The sequence below is a fragment of the Hemicordylus capensis genome, chromosome 1 (genome assembly GCF_027244095.1).
Source record: "Hemicordylus capensis ecotype Gifberg chromosome 1, rHemCap1.1.pri, whole genome shotgun sequence".
NCBI lineage: Eukaryota > Metazoa > Chordata > Lepidosauria > Squamata > Cordylidae > Hemicordylus > Hemicordylus capensis.
This window is the reverse complement of record NC_069657.1, coordinates 264,162,165-264,176,894: the sequence shown is the minus strand read 5'-3', so window position 1 is coordinate 264,176,894 and position 14,730 is coordinate 264,162,165. Positions and strand designations below refer to the sequence as shown.

Sequence of the window (14,730 nt, the reverse complement as noted above, 5' to 3'; positions counted from 1 at the left end):
AGCATGCGCGGAGCGCATGCTCAGAACGTCCGAGAAAGATACAGCCGCAGGGACACGGGCGGCCATGCTGGAAAGAGCGGCGGAGAAAAAACGGGCTAAGGAGAAGGCAGAGACGGCAGCGTGGAGAATGGACGGGAGAGGCGGCTGCGGGGGAACCGGGAGGGCTGAGGCGGCAGCGGGGGAACCGGGAGAGCGAGGAACCAAAAAAACCGGCGGGGAGAAGGAAAAAAAGTTTTAAAACGGGCCCGCGGGGGGACCGGGAGAGCAGAGGAGGCAGCGAGGGAGGTCGGTGGGCGGCGCGGGGGCGTTTTTTGGACACAACAAGCCGTTTCTGGGGAGGAAGAAGCAAAGAAGGGAAGGAGCAGCTCCGCGGCCACCCAAAGGGAACCCGCCACGGCCTCCTGCCTTGCTTTGAGTGCCGTTTGCCCTGCTGATCCGAGCCCAGCCAAGCCTGGCCCCTCGCCTTACCCAGCCAGCCCCGCCGCTGCTGCTGTTCCTCCGCCTCCTGCAGCCGCCAGACATTCCCGGGCAGCAGCAGGAGATGGTGCGTGCCGCTTGCCTGTCGCCCAGCAGCACTCGGGGCGTGGGCAGCAGGGCCAGCAGCACCTGCAGAAGGCGCTGCTGCCACAGCCTTGGAAAAGCGCCTGCAAAGCGCCCCTCGCAGACCCGAGGTGATTCCCTCCCGGCGGCGCCTTGGCAGCCAAGAGTAGGAGGAGGAAAAGCCAGGGCTCCCCTCTGCCCTCAGAAAAATTACCCCACTCCACACCACAGAAGGCACTGGCCCAGCCATAAGGAGGAGGGCACGAGGCAGCCAGAGGAGACAAAAATAGACGGCACCAAAGGACTACTAGCTAATGTGGGCCAGAGACTGAAGGAGGAAGCCAAAGACGGAGAGAAAGAGAGAAAGAGAGACAGACAGACAGAAAAGAAGGAGTGCAGGAGGGAGACAGGACAATAGAGAGAAGAAAAGAAAAAAAGAAGGAATAAGAGAGAAGAGAGGGAAGGGAGAGAAAAGAACAAAATAAACAAGGAGGGAGAAAGGGAAAATAGGAAAGAAAGAAGTAAAGAATGAAGGGAAAAAATAGAAGAAGTGAGGGAGAGACAAAAAAAAACACGCCAGCCCCAAAGAGCGCGCCCATTATAGAAAGAAAAGAGGAAAAGAGAAAGAAAAAGAAAAAAAATGAGAAAAAGTGGAAGAAAGGAAGGAAAAGAGGGAGAGAGAGGAAAGGAAAGAGAGGAAGAGGGAGAGAAAGAAAAAAAGGGGGCAAGAGAAAGGGAGAAGGAATAAAGGACAACAACAACAACAAAAAGGTACTAGCGCCCGTTATTTTAACGGGCTTAAAAATACTAGTACATAATATTTGTGTTTTAGAGAAAACAAGGACAAGTTTTCAGAAAAACGAAGGAAGTGATAAGAAGAATCCCACTGTATCAGATAAAGGGAGCATCTAATTCAGATTGCTTACTGCCAACCAATCAAGCATTTCATCCAAGGTCTAGTTGCCATAGCAACTAGTCACAAAAAATTAATCCTGGAATGACCCGTCCGAAGGTTATTCACATGTACACACACCTGAGTTATGATTGGCCAGTGCTCCTGAGCACATTGTTACCATGTGTTTGCTCCAAGAACACTTTTTAAATATTACAGAAAAAACTCTGTTAACCCATGGTGGACATGCAAGAGCCCATCTCCATAATATGAAACAGCCCTAAGTGACATTTTTTAAAAGTGAAATACTTTCATCAGGTATTTTGAATACACAAAGCACTACACAATAAAATATTATACTTATCATGTCCCAGATATACCCCACTGAGGCCTTAGTATCCGAGACAGACACAATCTACACATAGAACAAAATGAGGTGGCAGAGTTCACTGTACCACTTTAGACTGTAGTTGAGGGATACTATATTTGAATGTTCCCCCCCAGTAAAAGAAAAACCGGAGGATAAAAATGAGTACATCAAGGAGAGAAGTTCTAACCCAGCTCATTCCCTGAAGGGCTAATTTTCCACACAGGGGAACATTCAAAAATGTGACCTCTTGACCTACAAGAGGTAAAGGCTATTCTACTGCATAAATCTGGCCATACTCATGCTCAAATCTTGCTTTGGCCATGAAGCTGGGGGGCCCTGGTCATAATTGTTTAACTTAATTACTTCTCAGGATCCTTGCAAGGAAAAAATGTGACAATACACTGAACCCACCGAGAGCCCTTGGGACAAGGCAAAGGGGAAAAACCTGTATGTGTAGAGCTAAATCACTGTAAGTATTTTGCACCATGGTTAAGCAGGACCATTATCATGGATAGGAACAGGGCTGCTCAGCTTCGGTCCTCCTGCAGATGTTGGCCTACAACTCCCATAATCCCTGACTGCTCTGGCTGCAGATTATGGGAGCTGTAGTTCAAACACAGATGGGGTGTCTAAGTTGAGCAGGCCTGGATAAGAAGATGAAGAGAAAGACATTCTGGAAGTCTACAGAGCTATTTCTTTGGTGACATTTCAAAAAATACACACCAAAACTTTTGTTATAATCTGTCTTGAAGGATCTCTGCATGGAAAGCCAGGGAAAAAACAAAAGGTTAAGATGTCAATAGGGGAACGGCATGGAATCACACCGGGTGGCTCAATGGCAGCGGGGGGTTGCACTTTAAGGGTGGGGGAGGGTGCACTTACCCCTTCCTCTGCTTTCCTCCCGTCGGTGCCCTGTTTTCCTCAAGTCCTACGGAGTGGCAGCGTACTTCCCTGCCGCCCCGTTTGCTCTTCGGCCGGAAGTAGCTGACACATGTGCACCCGGTGGGCGGGTGCTTGTGACGTGCTCGTGCTCGCTGGGCACACATGCACCAGCTACTTCTGGCCAAAGAGTGAACAGGGAGGCAGGGAAGTACGCTGCTTGCTCCGTAGGACTTGAGGAAAACTGGGCGCCGGTGGGGGAAAAGTGGAGGGAGGGATAAGTGCACCCTCCCCCGCCCTTAAAATGCAAGCCCCTGCCACCTTCGAACCGCCCGTTTTCCGAAGGTTCATGCACATCTCTAGTCAAGACACTTTTCTTCTCAATACAGAGTGTTAGAGCAGCTGCCAAAGGAAATTTTGGGAAGCGATAAAGATAGGACTTCTATAGTAGGACTCAACTTAACATTAGCTTTTAACGGTTTGCACCCTGCATACCTGAAGCCTACTCCCAAGAGTTTCTGCCCGCTTGACGAAGCTGGGTGGGGCCTGCTCCATGTGCAGACAGTGAGAGAAACTTGGCTTTCACGCACGCAGGACAGGGCCTTCTCAGTTATTGCCCTCAAACTTTGGAATGCTCTCCTGGTGGGCAACCACTCCCCAGTCTCCATCAGAGTTTTTAGAAAGCAAGTAAAATCTTGGCTTATTACCCAGGCTTTTATACGAGTGTTTTGTGTTGCTGCTACTTTGTGTCTTATGGTTATATTGTACATGTTTTTAAAACTTGTAATTAGATTTCCATTTTTTATACTCAAATGTAATTTTACTGTACAGTTTTTATAGTTTATATTGTTTTAAATGTCTTACAAACTGCCTTGAGATTTTAATGAAAGTATATAAAAATTTAATAAATAAAAATAGTATGAACAGAATAATTATTCTAGAGCAAAATGAGTTGGTCTTTCACAACTATGACCTAATGACTTCCAAAACAATGTATACATGTTTTGCACAATACTGTTTATCAAAAAAATAGTGGCTGTTGTTCGACGACAAAAGCTCATAAAATTATTAATGGGAGAGAGTGACTCTCTCTCTTACACTCACACTCACTCACACACACACACCGAGAGTTGGCTAGACCACTCTTTCCCAACCCATTTCATCCTGAGGCACATGTGCATCGAAAAACAGGCACACACTGCCCCCTAAAATGCATACCTTCCCCCCCCAGTGCTAGCAAAGCTGCTGCACAATTTGTATTTATTTTAGCTTCCTTCCTTCCTTCCTCTTTATTCCTTCCATAATTTTTATTCCTATTCATAGCCACCCCTTGGAGCTGATTTGCCTCACAATACACCATGTCTCTCCTGATGCATAAGGGAACAAAGCAGCTCCAAATGTGGAACATTTAAACTCACTCCCTTATGAACTAGGAAGGACATATTTAAGCTTCCCACCAACCTTACTGGTGCATTAGGGGGCAAGTCAACTTTACAAGTGGAGAGTTTAAACTCCCTGCTTTTGAAGCTGAACAAGAGCAAGTCAGCCCTGGTACACTGGTTGGGAAACACTGGGCTAGATGAATTCTTGGTGTGATCCAACATGGCAGCTCGTATGTTTTTAGGTAGAACTTGGAAGAAAATAAAATTCTTCCATTGGGATTTTGTTGACATACATGAGAGTGTTTGTTAACCGAAATGGTTATTAAACATATACATATTTTCCTTTTTGATTCCAAATAACAAAAAAACCCACAAACACCCAAATATGCAAATAGTAAGTTCTGACACAGATTCCAGTGCACAGTCCAAAGGGTGTTTTGCCAAGTCCTTCTCTATAGTCCCTCAATCCACAGCTGCATTAAGTGAGTATGTCCTGACTGCATCCTCTCATTGTTTGCACCAGTTGCAGTGGTGCTAAAAATAGAAAGCTCAAGTTATTTTTGTACAGAACCACCTAATGGAGCAGTGGGGAAATGACTTGCCTAGTGAGCAAGAAGCTGCTGGTTTGAATCCCCGCTGGTATGTTTCCCAGAAACACCCATATCAGGCAGCAGTGAAATAGGAAGGTGCTGAAAGGCATCATCTCATACTGCGTGGGAGGAGGCAATGGTACTCTACCAAAGAAAACCACATGGCTCTGTGGTCACCAGGAGTCGACACTGACTGGAGGGCACAACTTGGACCAAACTCCAGTCGGAGAAAGACATTTACCATCATGATCTAGAAACTGCTTTTCAACTCTCCAGTTCCTAAAGCTGCATACAATGGGATTCAAACAATATACTTAATTCAGATAATACTACTAAGCTTATTAAAATCAACCAAGAAAAGATATAAGGCACATGCAGCCAGAGCTCAACAGCTTTAAAAGGGTAGAATGAAAACACTTCTACTGTTCTTCTAAAACGATCAACCAGGTTTCCCTTGGCAGTTCCACGCAATGGGAGCCACCACTGAGAAGGTACTGTCATAAGTAGATGTCCAACTAGCCTCCCTCAGCAGTGGAATTCACCACAGGGCCTCATCTCCAGATCTCAATTCTTAGGGAAAGGGTCATGCAAGAAAAAACTTTCTCTCAAATATTATCTGAAAATCTATTAACCTGACCTTAAACCATTTGGTTTAGAAAGAAACTAGAAGCCTGCAGAGCTCTCCTAAGACTGGGGTAATACCTTCCCTGCAAGCAGTCCCAGGTAACAAGTGAGCCACCATTTTCTGGGTCATCTGAAGTTTCCAAGTTGCCTTCCAAGGGAACAGTCGGCACACTACATTATATTGTACATTATAGTGATGTAGTTAAGCAGTTACCAGGGCATGCTCTATATTCACAAGATTCTAGTCATCCAGAAAGGGACACAGCTGGCACACGAATCAAAAAATTTTCTTGGTCTTAGCCATCCCTTTAACACCCTGGAGCAAGGCTGAATCCACAACACTCCCAAGCTGTGAACTTTGTCTTTAAGGGAGAGAGAGTGACCTTGTCCAAGCCAAATGCATCTACCACTGCTTGGATTCCCAACCTAGCCATAAGCAACTCCATCTTATTCCTGGACTGAATTTCAGTTTACACATGACTCTTAACACCCTGCTAAATCATGGTAAACCCACCCTCAATCATGTCAGCCAGCTCACTTCCTATTTAAAGAAGACACTAGGACTTTGACAGAACAGCTGGTCATCTCATATCAGCAGAAACATGCCCTAGGGTCAATAGGCAACTACTGGGATTAATCAACAAGGGCAAACTAACTTAATTGATCAACCACCACTGTAGAGGTTAAGGGTTCCTGCATCTTAACTAGGTAATGATCAGACCAACAAGTGAGCATCATCGGCTTTCCCCAATTCTCCTCCGTACTCAAAACAGAAACCCAGATTGAGGGTGTGCCCTGACACATGTGTCAAAGCAAACACACACTGGGACAGGGCCATGAAGTTCTGGCTTCAGTACTTATACTTCCTGTCATTTTGACCCTGGCTATCTGTATTTTAGACCACAGGAAAGGAGGGCAGATCACAGAGCCATGCGGGCTCAGAAAAACATGCTTTCAAGAGTGCACAAATGACAGCAGCGTAGCTGTTCTAAGGAAGCAGAGTTTTATCTAGGTAATACAGGATGGAGCTGAAACAGATCCTATGCAAAATGCACTTAACTGCAGCATGGCATCCTAACTAGTTTTACCAGCCATCATTCTCTCTTCTGCTTAGTCCCCTCTCCATAGCTTCCTATCCACTGCAGGATTATCCACCTGGCACTATACTCATCCATGACACAGTCCTCCCTTGCTGTAGAAAGAAGCTATCTTGTAAAAAAACAAACCAACAAAAAACCACCCCTGTCCTATCATTCTCACCACTGCGACTCCTGCCGCCCCCTCCCATGGGCAACATGAATCCCCCAGCCTCACAGGGGCACCTGACCAAGACACCACCGTCCCAACCAGCACCACTCACCCAAACCCCATCACTTTGGTTGGCACCCACCCTCTTCCTTGCAACATCCCAAGTTGACGTGGGGCTCACCAGCACCTGTGCTCCCCCCCACCCACAACCCCCCCCCGCCTCCACGAGACTTATGGCCCCCTGAGCAGGCATCCACACCTTCCTCGCAACTTGACGTGGGCTCGGTCACCACACTGCCCGTTTCCCTCCCAGCACTGCCCTCCTCCGCCGGCGGGGATGCGCTGCCGTCCTCCCACGCCGCTCCACATCTGCCCATCCCTCCTCCCTCCCTCCCTGGGCGCAGCAGCAGTAACAGCAACAGCAGCGCCAGCCCTGGCAGCCCCCTCAAGCCTCCTGGACTGACGGCCTAGCAGCCCCTCCCCGCGCCCGGCTTCGCCCCACCCCCACCCGCCAGGCCCCCCACGGTCAGGATCGGGACTCGGCGCAGCTGCTGCGGCTGCTCCTCCGCCGGCCCCCGCCCTCCCGCCCCTCCACACACACACACAGACTCTCTCTCACTCTCTCTCTCTGACCTGGCCGCTCAGCGCCATCTTCCACGGCCGAAGGCAGAGACGCCGCCGCGAGGAACCGAGGGTGGGGGGCGGAGGCTGCGGTGCCAAAGCGAGAGGGGCGGGGGCGGAGCGAAGAGGAGGGCAGGCCCGGCGGCGGCGGCGGCGAGAGGAGGCGGAGGAGGAAGCGCGGGCGCATCCTCCGATCAAACGAAGCGAGGAGGCTGAGGAGGGAGAGAATTTAGGGCGGGAACCGGGGAGGGGGCTCCCCTGAGGAGGAATGAGGTGGTAGTAGGGCCACCTCCCTCTATTGCCTCCCTTCACCTCCGCCCCCCCATTCAGCTTTAAAGTGATTTAGCGGTTTTCATTAAAAAAAGAAAAATACAGTCACATCAGTTCCCGCTCAATGAAAGGGATCTGTGCATAGCCGTCAATATTGGGACTGGAATTCGCCTCACCAATCGAATTCTGCACACACGTGTGGACTAACGCCAAAGAGCAAAACCCGCTAGATCAAGCCGCGAAACCACCTTATTTTCCACCTGGCAGTCCATTTGATCCCCACCACCACCACCACGAATATATTTTCAGTAAATCCACAAAGCCCCATGTGTGCCTGAGTGTTGTGTCCCCTCACATGTTTTTGCAGCTCTCAGGAAGACCATGCCACCGCAGAGAAATGCTGAGGAATCCAGCTTGTTTACCATATAGCTGCAGCTTGAAGGCTACATTAGAAGAAGGCGAGCGGCACCTAGCAAATGGACAATGAAGTTAGAAACAAACGACTGAAGAAAAACAACATGGATAAGACTTGTTTCCTGGATCTGAAAATTTTTTTTACACCACTGTTTTATACTGGGTCGAAAAGAGTGCAACTGCCATATGGCTTAAAAAGTATATTAATACATTAAAAATAATAAATTTTTAATTTAGTTTTTCAGAGATAGGAGGAAGTGGAGGAATCAGGCTGTAGCTCCAAAGCCAATGCACGTTTTACTGAGAAGTCTGGCTCAATCCTGCTCATCTTTTACTCAGAGGTCATTGTGTCAAGTAAGGGAACATTGCAGCCATGCAACTGGACTGAGTTCCATGAGGCTTATCCCCAAGGGATTGCAACTGCAATTTGATTCAATCACTGTTTGGTCAGAGACCAGTAACTCATAGGATTGCAGCCTGCCTGAGTGAAGGCTTCGGCCTATGTGGCTGCAGTTCCTAGGCAAATTTAGGAGGAAACTCTACTAGACTTATTAGTGGGGTTTACCAGGCCTTAGCCAGCCTAAATGGGGGTGGGGTGGATGACAAAGAAGTTGGGGGGCATCATCTGGCCTTTTAAAGACAGGATTCAAGCAGCATTCAGCTATTTAAAAATAGTTGTTAAAAACATTTAGGGGAGGTAGGGAGAAAAGGACTTGGGGGCGGTCCCATCCTCCTGCTACAGGTCTGGGGCTTACTTCCTCCCATGCATGTATAGACCAGGATACAAAAATGGAAAAGACAAAAGGTGTTTCATCTCAAGGATGCTTTAAGTGGAAAACAGGTACCTAAATACACTCTCTTTCATTATAAACACTGAAAACATTGGCAAGAAACCCACACTGACTAAACTAAAAGAGCACACAAAAAAGCACATGTCTAAGGAATGTGCAACACAATCCTAGCTATGTTTATTTGGAAGTAAGTTCCAGAGTGTTTGGTAGCGCTAGTGTGCATAGGACTGCAGCCTTATAACACGTTTGACAATTTCTTTCAAAACAGAGCCAGGAAATGCTGATGGCAAAGCAAAGTCCATGGTCAAAGAAGTCAAGAGAGGAGGGGGTGAGCAGGTATTCCTTTTCAGGATGAGGAGAAAGGTGATGAGCAGCACTGGAATCTGTCACTTCCCCAGACCACCTTTCTCAGGCTGACTGCTTCCAGAGCATCATCAAATGCATCATGTTGACCTCAAGCTGGTATCTTTGTATGGGCTCATAACCAGAAATGTGAGGTGACTGGCCACTAAGGATACACAGGACAGTACTGTAAGTCAGTATAGAACACATATGCCTAAATAGAAGCACTCAACTGAAATATGTTTAAATTACAATAATTGAATGTGTTAAATCATTTCAACAAAATCAGTGTTGATAAACTTCAAATGTGTCTTGTGTTGTATACCCTCTCTGGCACCACCACACCCAAATCTCAGGTGCTCTTTCCCAGCACTTGTTCCCCAAGACCCTTTGTAATGGAGATGCTGGGACTGAACTTGAACCACATGCAAGAGTTATGCTCTGCCATTGAGCTCTGGTCCCTAACTAGAGTCGTGACATCTTGATGAGGCCAGTACCTCTGCCACTCCTGTGTGACTATAGCTAGCCAGCTTTAAGTTTCTATTGAATGCTATACCACTAATGGAAGGCTTTGCACATTATAGGAAGCTTTAAAAAGCAGATGGTCAAGTCAAACAAACATCCTTATTTTATATCTCCAGGGTAATCCCTAAATTGACAGTGTTGTATTCTATCCAGTATTGTTTATGTTTGGTTGTTTAGAAGTTTGTCCAGGTGGGGATCCTGCAGATAGTGTGTGTGAGGTGGGGGAGGAAGGGAAAGGGAGAGGAAGGAGAAGGAGAAAATGGAGTTGTTTCTGAATAAACTGTTAGTTAAATCTAAATATAAGTTTATTTTGTACTTGTGAGGGAAACAGCTATAAAACAGTTTGCAAGTCTCCTCTCAGGAAAATTTGTGTTTATATGCTCATACCTTAACCTTTTGAAGAGTGATGATTAGAAACCATTATTTCATTTATTTATCTAAAATATTTTATATCCTGCCGTTTAGGTTCCAAGGCACCAACCTTTCGCTCTGTGTGAAGGGAATTTGGACAAGCTCACCAATGAGACCTGGTGAGGCAGCCACCTTACCAGATTGGTGCAGTAGACATGGTGTTTGTGGAGAGAGTCGTATCTCTTCCAGCTGCTTCCACCTCACTGGGCTGCCCTGCTCCTATCCAACCTTGTTACTACTCCTGTTCCTCCTACAGGAGGCTTTACACACAGGGCTTCTACCCCGAATCTACTTCAGAGGAGAGTGTGTGAGTTCACATATCAGCCAAACTTACCTCGAAGTCCCTTCGATATTCTTGGACCCACTCCACACAAAAATCTGGCTTTGTGATGCAAATTCTAGCTTATCTCTACCTATTTCCGGATTTTTTAAATGCTGGTTTTAAGCTACTTTTTCTGAAAACACGGTAGCAAATAGGAAGAGGGACTGTAGTAGAATCATTAGCATGATAAGAGGGATGTTCTCTTTAGAAATGTAGATATCACTCTTAAGGAAGATCTCATCCTCCCCCCCATTGGCTAGAAGGAAAACACGGAGCATGCCATGTGAACTACTGGGTGATGAACAGGCCGGTTTTAGATCAGGGTGCTCGGTTATGGACCATGTACTAACCCTTCGTCATTTAGTTGATAAATATGGTAGCAAGCCTAGGTCTTTCTTGTATGTTGTGTTTATTGATTTTAAATCAGCTTTCGATTCTATTTCAAGGTCCACCTTATGGGAAAAGCTTGCTCAAACCAACATTGATAGGTGGCTTCTTTTTCTAATGTATCACCTACATGAAAATTCCAACATAAGGGTAAGATATAACCCTAAAGGATCCCTGTCTCAATCAATCTCTACCAACAAAGGAGTTAGGTAGGGGTACATTTTAGCACCCTCACTCAATTTTTATGTTAACGATTTAGCAGCCAACTTAACGAACCCAGGGTTTCATCCTCCAACTATTGCAGGAGTTGGAATTTCACTTCTTCTTTATGCGGACAATGCAGCAATTATGGCTAGATCCCCTGTTGGGCTCAGGAGAGCTCTTAGGCAGTTGGGTTGCTATTGCAGGGATGATCATTTAATTATTAACTATCAGAAGTCTACGGTCATGGTTTTTGCTAGAAAGCCTAGAGTGTTGCATTGGTCCATTGAGGACCGTCAACTTGAGCAGGTCAACATATATAAGTATCTTGGTGTGATTCTTCATGCCAGAGGGTCTTGGAAGGCCCATATGGACCATGTAGCTCAATTGGCACAAAGGAGTTCTGCTGCCATTTTGAGATTTTTTTCGTACCAAGGGAGGTGAGGTTATACCAGCTGCCTTAAGGTTATTTGTGGCCAAATTTAGGAATCAGCTTCTTTATGGTGCCCAACTCGGCCCATACCCCTCTTATAGGACGTTAGAAATTGTGCAATCTAAGTTCATCAGGGCAGTTCTTAGAGCCCCCAGATGCTCTTCTAATGAGGCGCTGAGACTCAGATTGGGGATTCAGAGAATTGAAGCCAGGGCATGGATTCTAATCTTAGTTTATTGGCTTAAGATCAGTTTCTCTCCTCAAGGTTGGATCTCTTTGGTCTTGGCTGATGGATTTCAGTCATCTTGGATGCATGCTATCCAGAATAAAATCTCAGCTTTTGGCCTCTCTCAAGATTACCTATTTCTGTTAAATTATAACCAGGCTGTAGAGGTGTTGAAACAAAGAATTCTGGACATAGAGTGTCAGAGTGACCTTAGTCTTATTTCTGACTATATCAGGAGGAGACTTGATTTCCCTTTTGGAGGTTCATCTTCCTATCTGCAAACTTTAAATTACCCCCATCATCAAAGGGCCTTTTTTTAGGGTGAGACATGATGTACAGCCCTCTGTAGGGCTTTTTGGGAGATTTTTGAAGGTCCCAAGGAGTGACAGACTTTGTCCTTGTCGTTAGGGGATGTTGAAAATGTACAACATGTTCTGTTGTGTTGCTTATTCTATAAGGACATACGACAGACTTTATTAACTCCTATTGTATTATCTTTGCCTGGTTGTTCAGAAGAATTTTATGTTGCCTTTTTTGCCTTTGCAGACAAAATTCCCTCAATTACGTATAAGGTGGCTAAGTTTTGCTCTGTTGCTATTAGGAATCGACAACAACTAACTTCCTGTCCTGTCTTTTAGATTCTTGGTTCGGTTAGGATGCTGGATAACAGCTATTTTTATATGTAAATGCGATTTGTTCTCCTTCTGGTTATTTCCATTGTTATTTTATGTATTCTTTTTATCTGCACTTTTCTGTAAAGTTTTAACTTGTATTTGCTGATCCTTGATCATTGATAGTAATTGTTGATAGCCATGTGAACTTGTTTCAAAACAAAATCCAAGAGCAGAGGGGCTGCTTCCCTCAGTGCCACAAGTGTAGTTTGAAGTGGCTTCGCTTAACATTTACCCCGAAGTGTGAAGCCATGTGCGAATAACTCCCAGGTGACGGAGCCTGTTCTGGTTTCCCTGTGTTTTCAAAAGCAGGATGTTTTCCTGACATTCTGCTTCTTTTCTCAAATGGCAGGGAGAGCAAGATGAACTCAGCCATCTGGAGGAGAAGCAGTAGCAATGCCTGCAGCCAAAAAAGTAACTGTGCGGGTGTGGGAGCCTCCACTGGATGCCTGGTGCGCCCCCTTTAGAGTCTACAGAGGTTATATTGGGAGCTGGCAGCCTGCTGACTGAAAGGGGCACACACAGGGGCGTAACTACCATTAGGCAAGGGGAGACAGTCATCTCGGGGCCCCACTGCCTTGAGGGGGCCCCCAGAAACACCTCACATGACTCCCCATCGCCCTCTGCCCAGCCCCAAGGCCCCTCAGCCACTTGCCCTGTTTGCTCTCTCTCCTGCTTGTCGTCCTGGCCGGCAATCAGAGCAGCAGGCAAGCTGCTTTTCTCCCCGCCTCTCAGCTGATCGGCAGGTGGGCGGGGCTTCCAGGGAGGCCTCCGTGTAGGCCTCAGTGAAGCCTAAACTCCAGTAGGCCGGCAAGCCCCAGGAAGGATCTGGCAGTCAGAGTGGCCACTGGCCACCACAGTTCTCTGCAGCAGACCCTCTGCCCAGGCCAGACAGCTCAGCCTTTGCCAGGTAGAATGTGAATTCCTTTTTGTGGTTACACCCCCCCCATAGGGATCTGCTTGCCATAGGGCTTTGATGGGGGGTGGAGACTGAGAAGTCTCTGAATATTTAATTTAAAACTGATTGGAAAATTTACTGGCTTAAAAAAAAACTATCTAAAAAGTCCTATAAGTGGCTTGTTTAATGGAAGAAAATTACAAAAACTTCTAGAACAAATTTATGTATGTATGTATGTATGTATTCATTCATTCATAAATACACTTATGTTCAAGTTGTTTTGCAACCCAGAAGGTCTGAGTGAGAACTGTGACATGTGTGAGAACTGACGCATGTGTTGTGCTTTTATTTATTTTTTTCCTTAGGGTAAATTTGGCCAACATGTGAATGCCGCACCTCCATTCCAGAGGAGATGTGTGTTAAAGGGCTTTAAAAGCCTTGTGTGAAAAACCTCCTGGAATCAAACTTTACTGAATTTGTTCAGAATTCTGAGAAGACATACATAGGCTCACACTGCATGGTTGAAAGTCTCCTTTGCTAATCTTCAGCGAGGGGCCCATTTTAATAATTAGTGTTTCTAGTGTGTTCTAGGCATTAAAAGTAGCACAGATGTATAGTATTCAATGTATATCACTATATATTGTGAAGTGTGTGTGTGTGTGTATTCAGTGAAATGTATTTCCAGGCAGCATACTTATTTTGAAATATCAGACTTAAATCCTTGGGAGCCTGGGGGGTGTGGAGGCCCTGGACTTTGGGGCGGGGGGGGGCATTTTAAAATCTCGTCTGTGGGCCCACTCCAACCTTGCTACGCCCCTGGGCCTGCCCCCTTTAAAGCCTGTAAGGGTCAGATCAGGAGCTCCCAACCCTTTGACTGAAAGGGGCTCACTCCCAGCCTTCATTAGGGTGTGATGACTCTGACTTGCTGACTCTGACTGAAGCCATTCCTGTAGATTTTTGTTGTTGTTCCATCATGTGCATGTGTGTGTTTAAAATGTATTCACACATATATATTATTTGTCATCAAAAGAAGTGCAAAGAAGTTTCAGATTCACTGACCCCAGCATCCCAGTTTGTTCCTATATAACTGCTTCTTGTAGGCAGAAAAATGGGGCAAAAAAATTGCAGGAATAAAGACTTCTGTTTGTTCCCTGATGAACTGTTTTTTAATAACTAAATACAAGCAGTAAGCACAGAGACCAGCTGCCACTTTCTGTGGCGCACCTTGGTAATTTGGGTGACCAGACCGCTCCCGCCACAAAGCTCCACGCCGCCGCTGTGAGCCCCCCACTGTGGCAGTGGTGGGCAGAGCAGGAGCAGCCGCTGGGCTGACCATCTGCCTCAGTGCCCCTTGAGTGGACGGTCAGCCCAGAGGTTGCTCCCTCTCTACCTGCCACCACAGGGAGAGGCCTGTTCAGGCTAACCCTCCATCCCTTCACCGCCACACACGTGCCACACACATTGCACGTTGCATGCGCACATTGCGTATGTGATGTGCGCGTGCGACGTGCACGGAAGGTACACACGCGAAGTGCATAGCGGGTACGTGCGCAGCAGCGAACACACGTGCAGCCCGTACGTCCTGTATTTCCAGGCAACAACAGGGGTGGTGGCAGGGAGGAATGCTGCTGCCCCGAAAACCTTTTGTAAAAACGGTGCGCCGGCAGGGAAAAAGCGGCGGGAGGGGTAATGC

The 14,730-nt window shown here is 46.6% G+C and overlaps 1 protein-coding gene and 1 long non-coding RNA gene across 3 annotated transcripts in view; one reads left to right on the top strand and one right to left on the bottom strand.

Moving 5' to 3' along the window:
• RANBP17 (RAN binding protein 17) overlaps nucleotides 1-7,302 on the bottom strand; it is a 352,447-nt gene extending 345,145 nt beyond the window's left edge. The window contains exon 1 of one of the 2 annotated variants that reach the window (XR_008313461.1): nucleotides 7,159-7,302. Coding sequence is in view for 1 of the 2 variants with exons in the window: in XM_053284861.1 (XP_053140836.1) it covers nucleotides 7,159-7,176 (18 nt within the window). In the remaining variant the exon portion in view is untranslated. The remainder of the gene's footprint in view (nucleotides 1-7,158) is intronic. The other variant, XM_053284861.1, reaches the window with a different exon arrangement.
• A 227-nt stretch (nucleotides 7,303-7,529) lies between these two features.
• On the top strand, nucleotides 7,530-14,192 carry LOC128340100 (uncharacterized). The gene is made up of 2 exons (XR_008313466.1): nucleotides 7,530-8,671; nucleotides 8,890-14,192. It is a non-coding gene; the product is annotated as an uncharacterized LOC128340100 (long non-coding RNA).
• The last annotated feature ends 538 nt before the right edge of the window (nucleotides 14,193-14,730 follow it).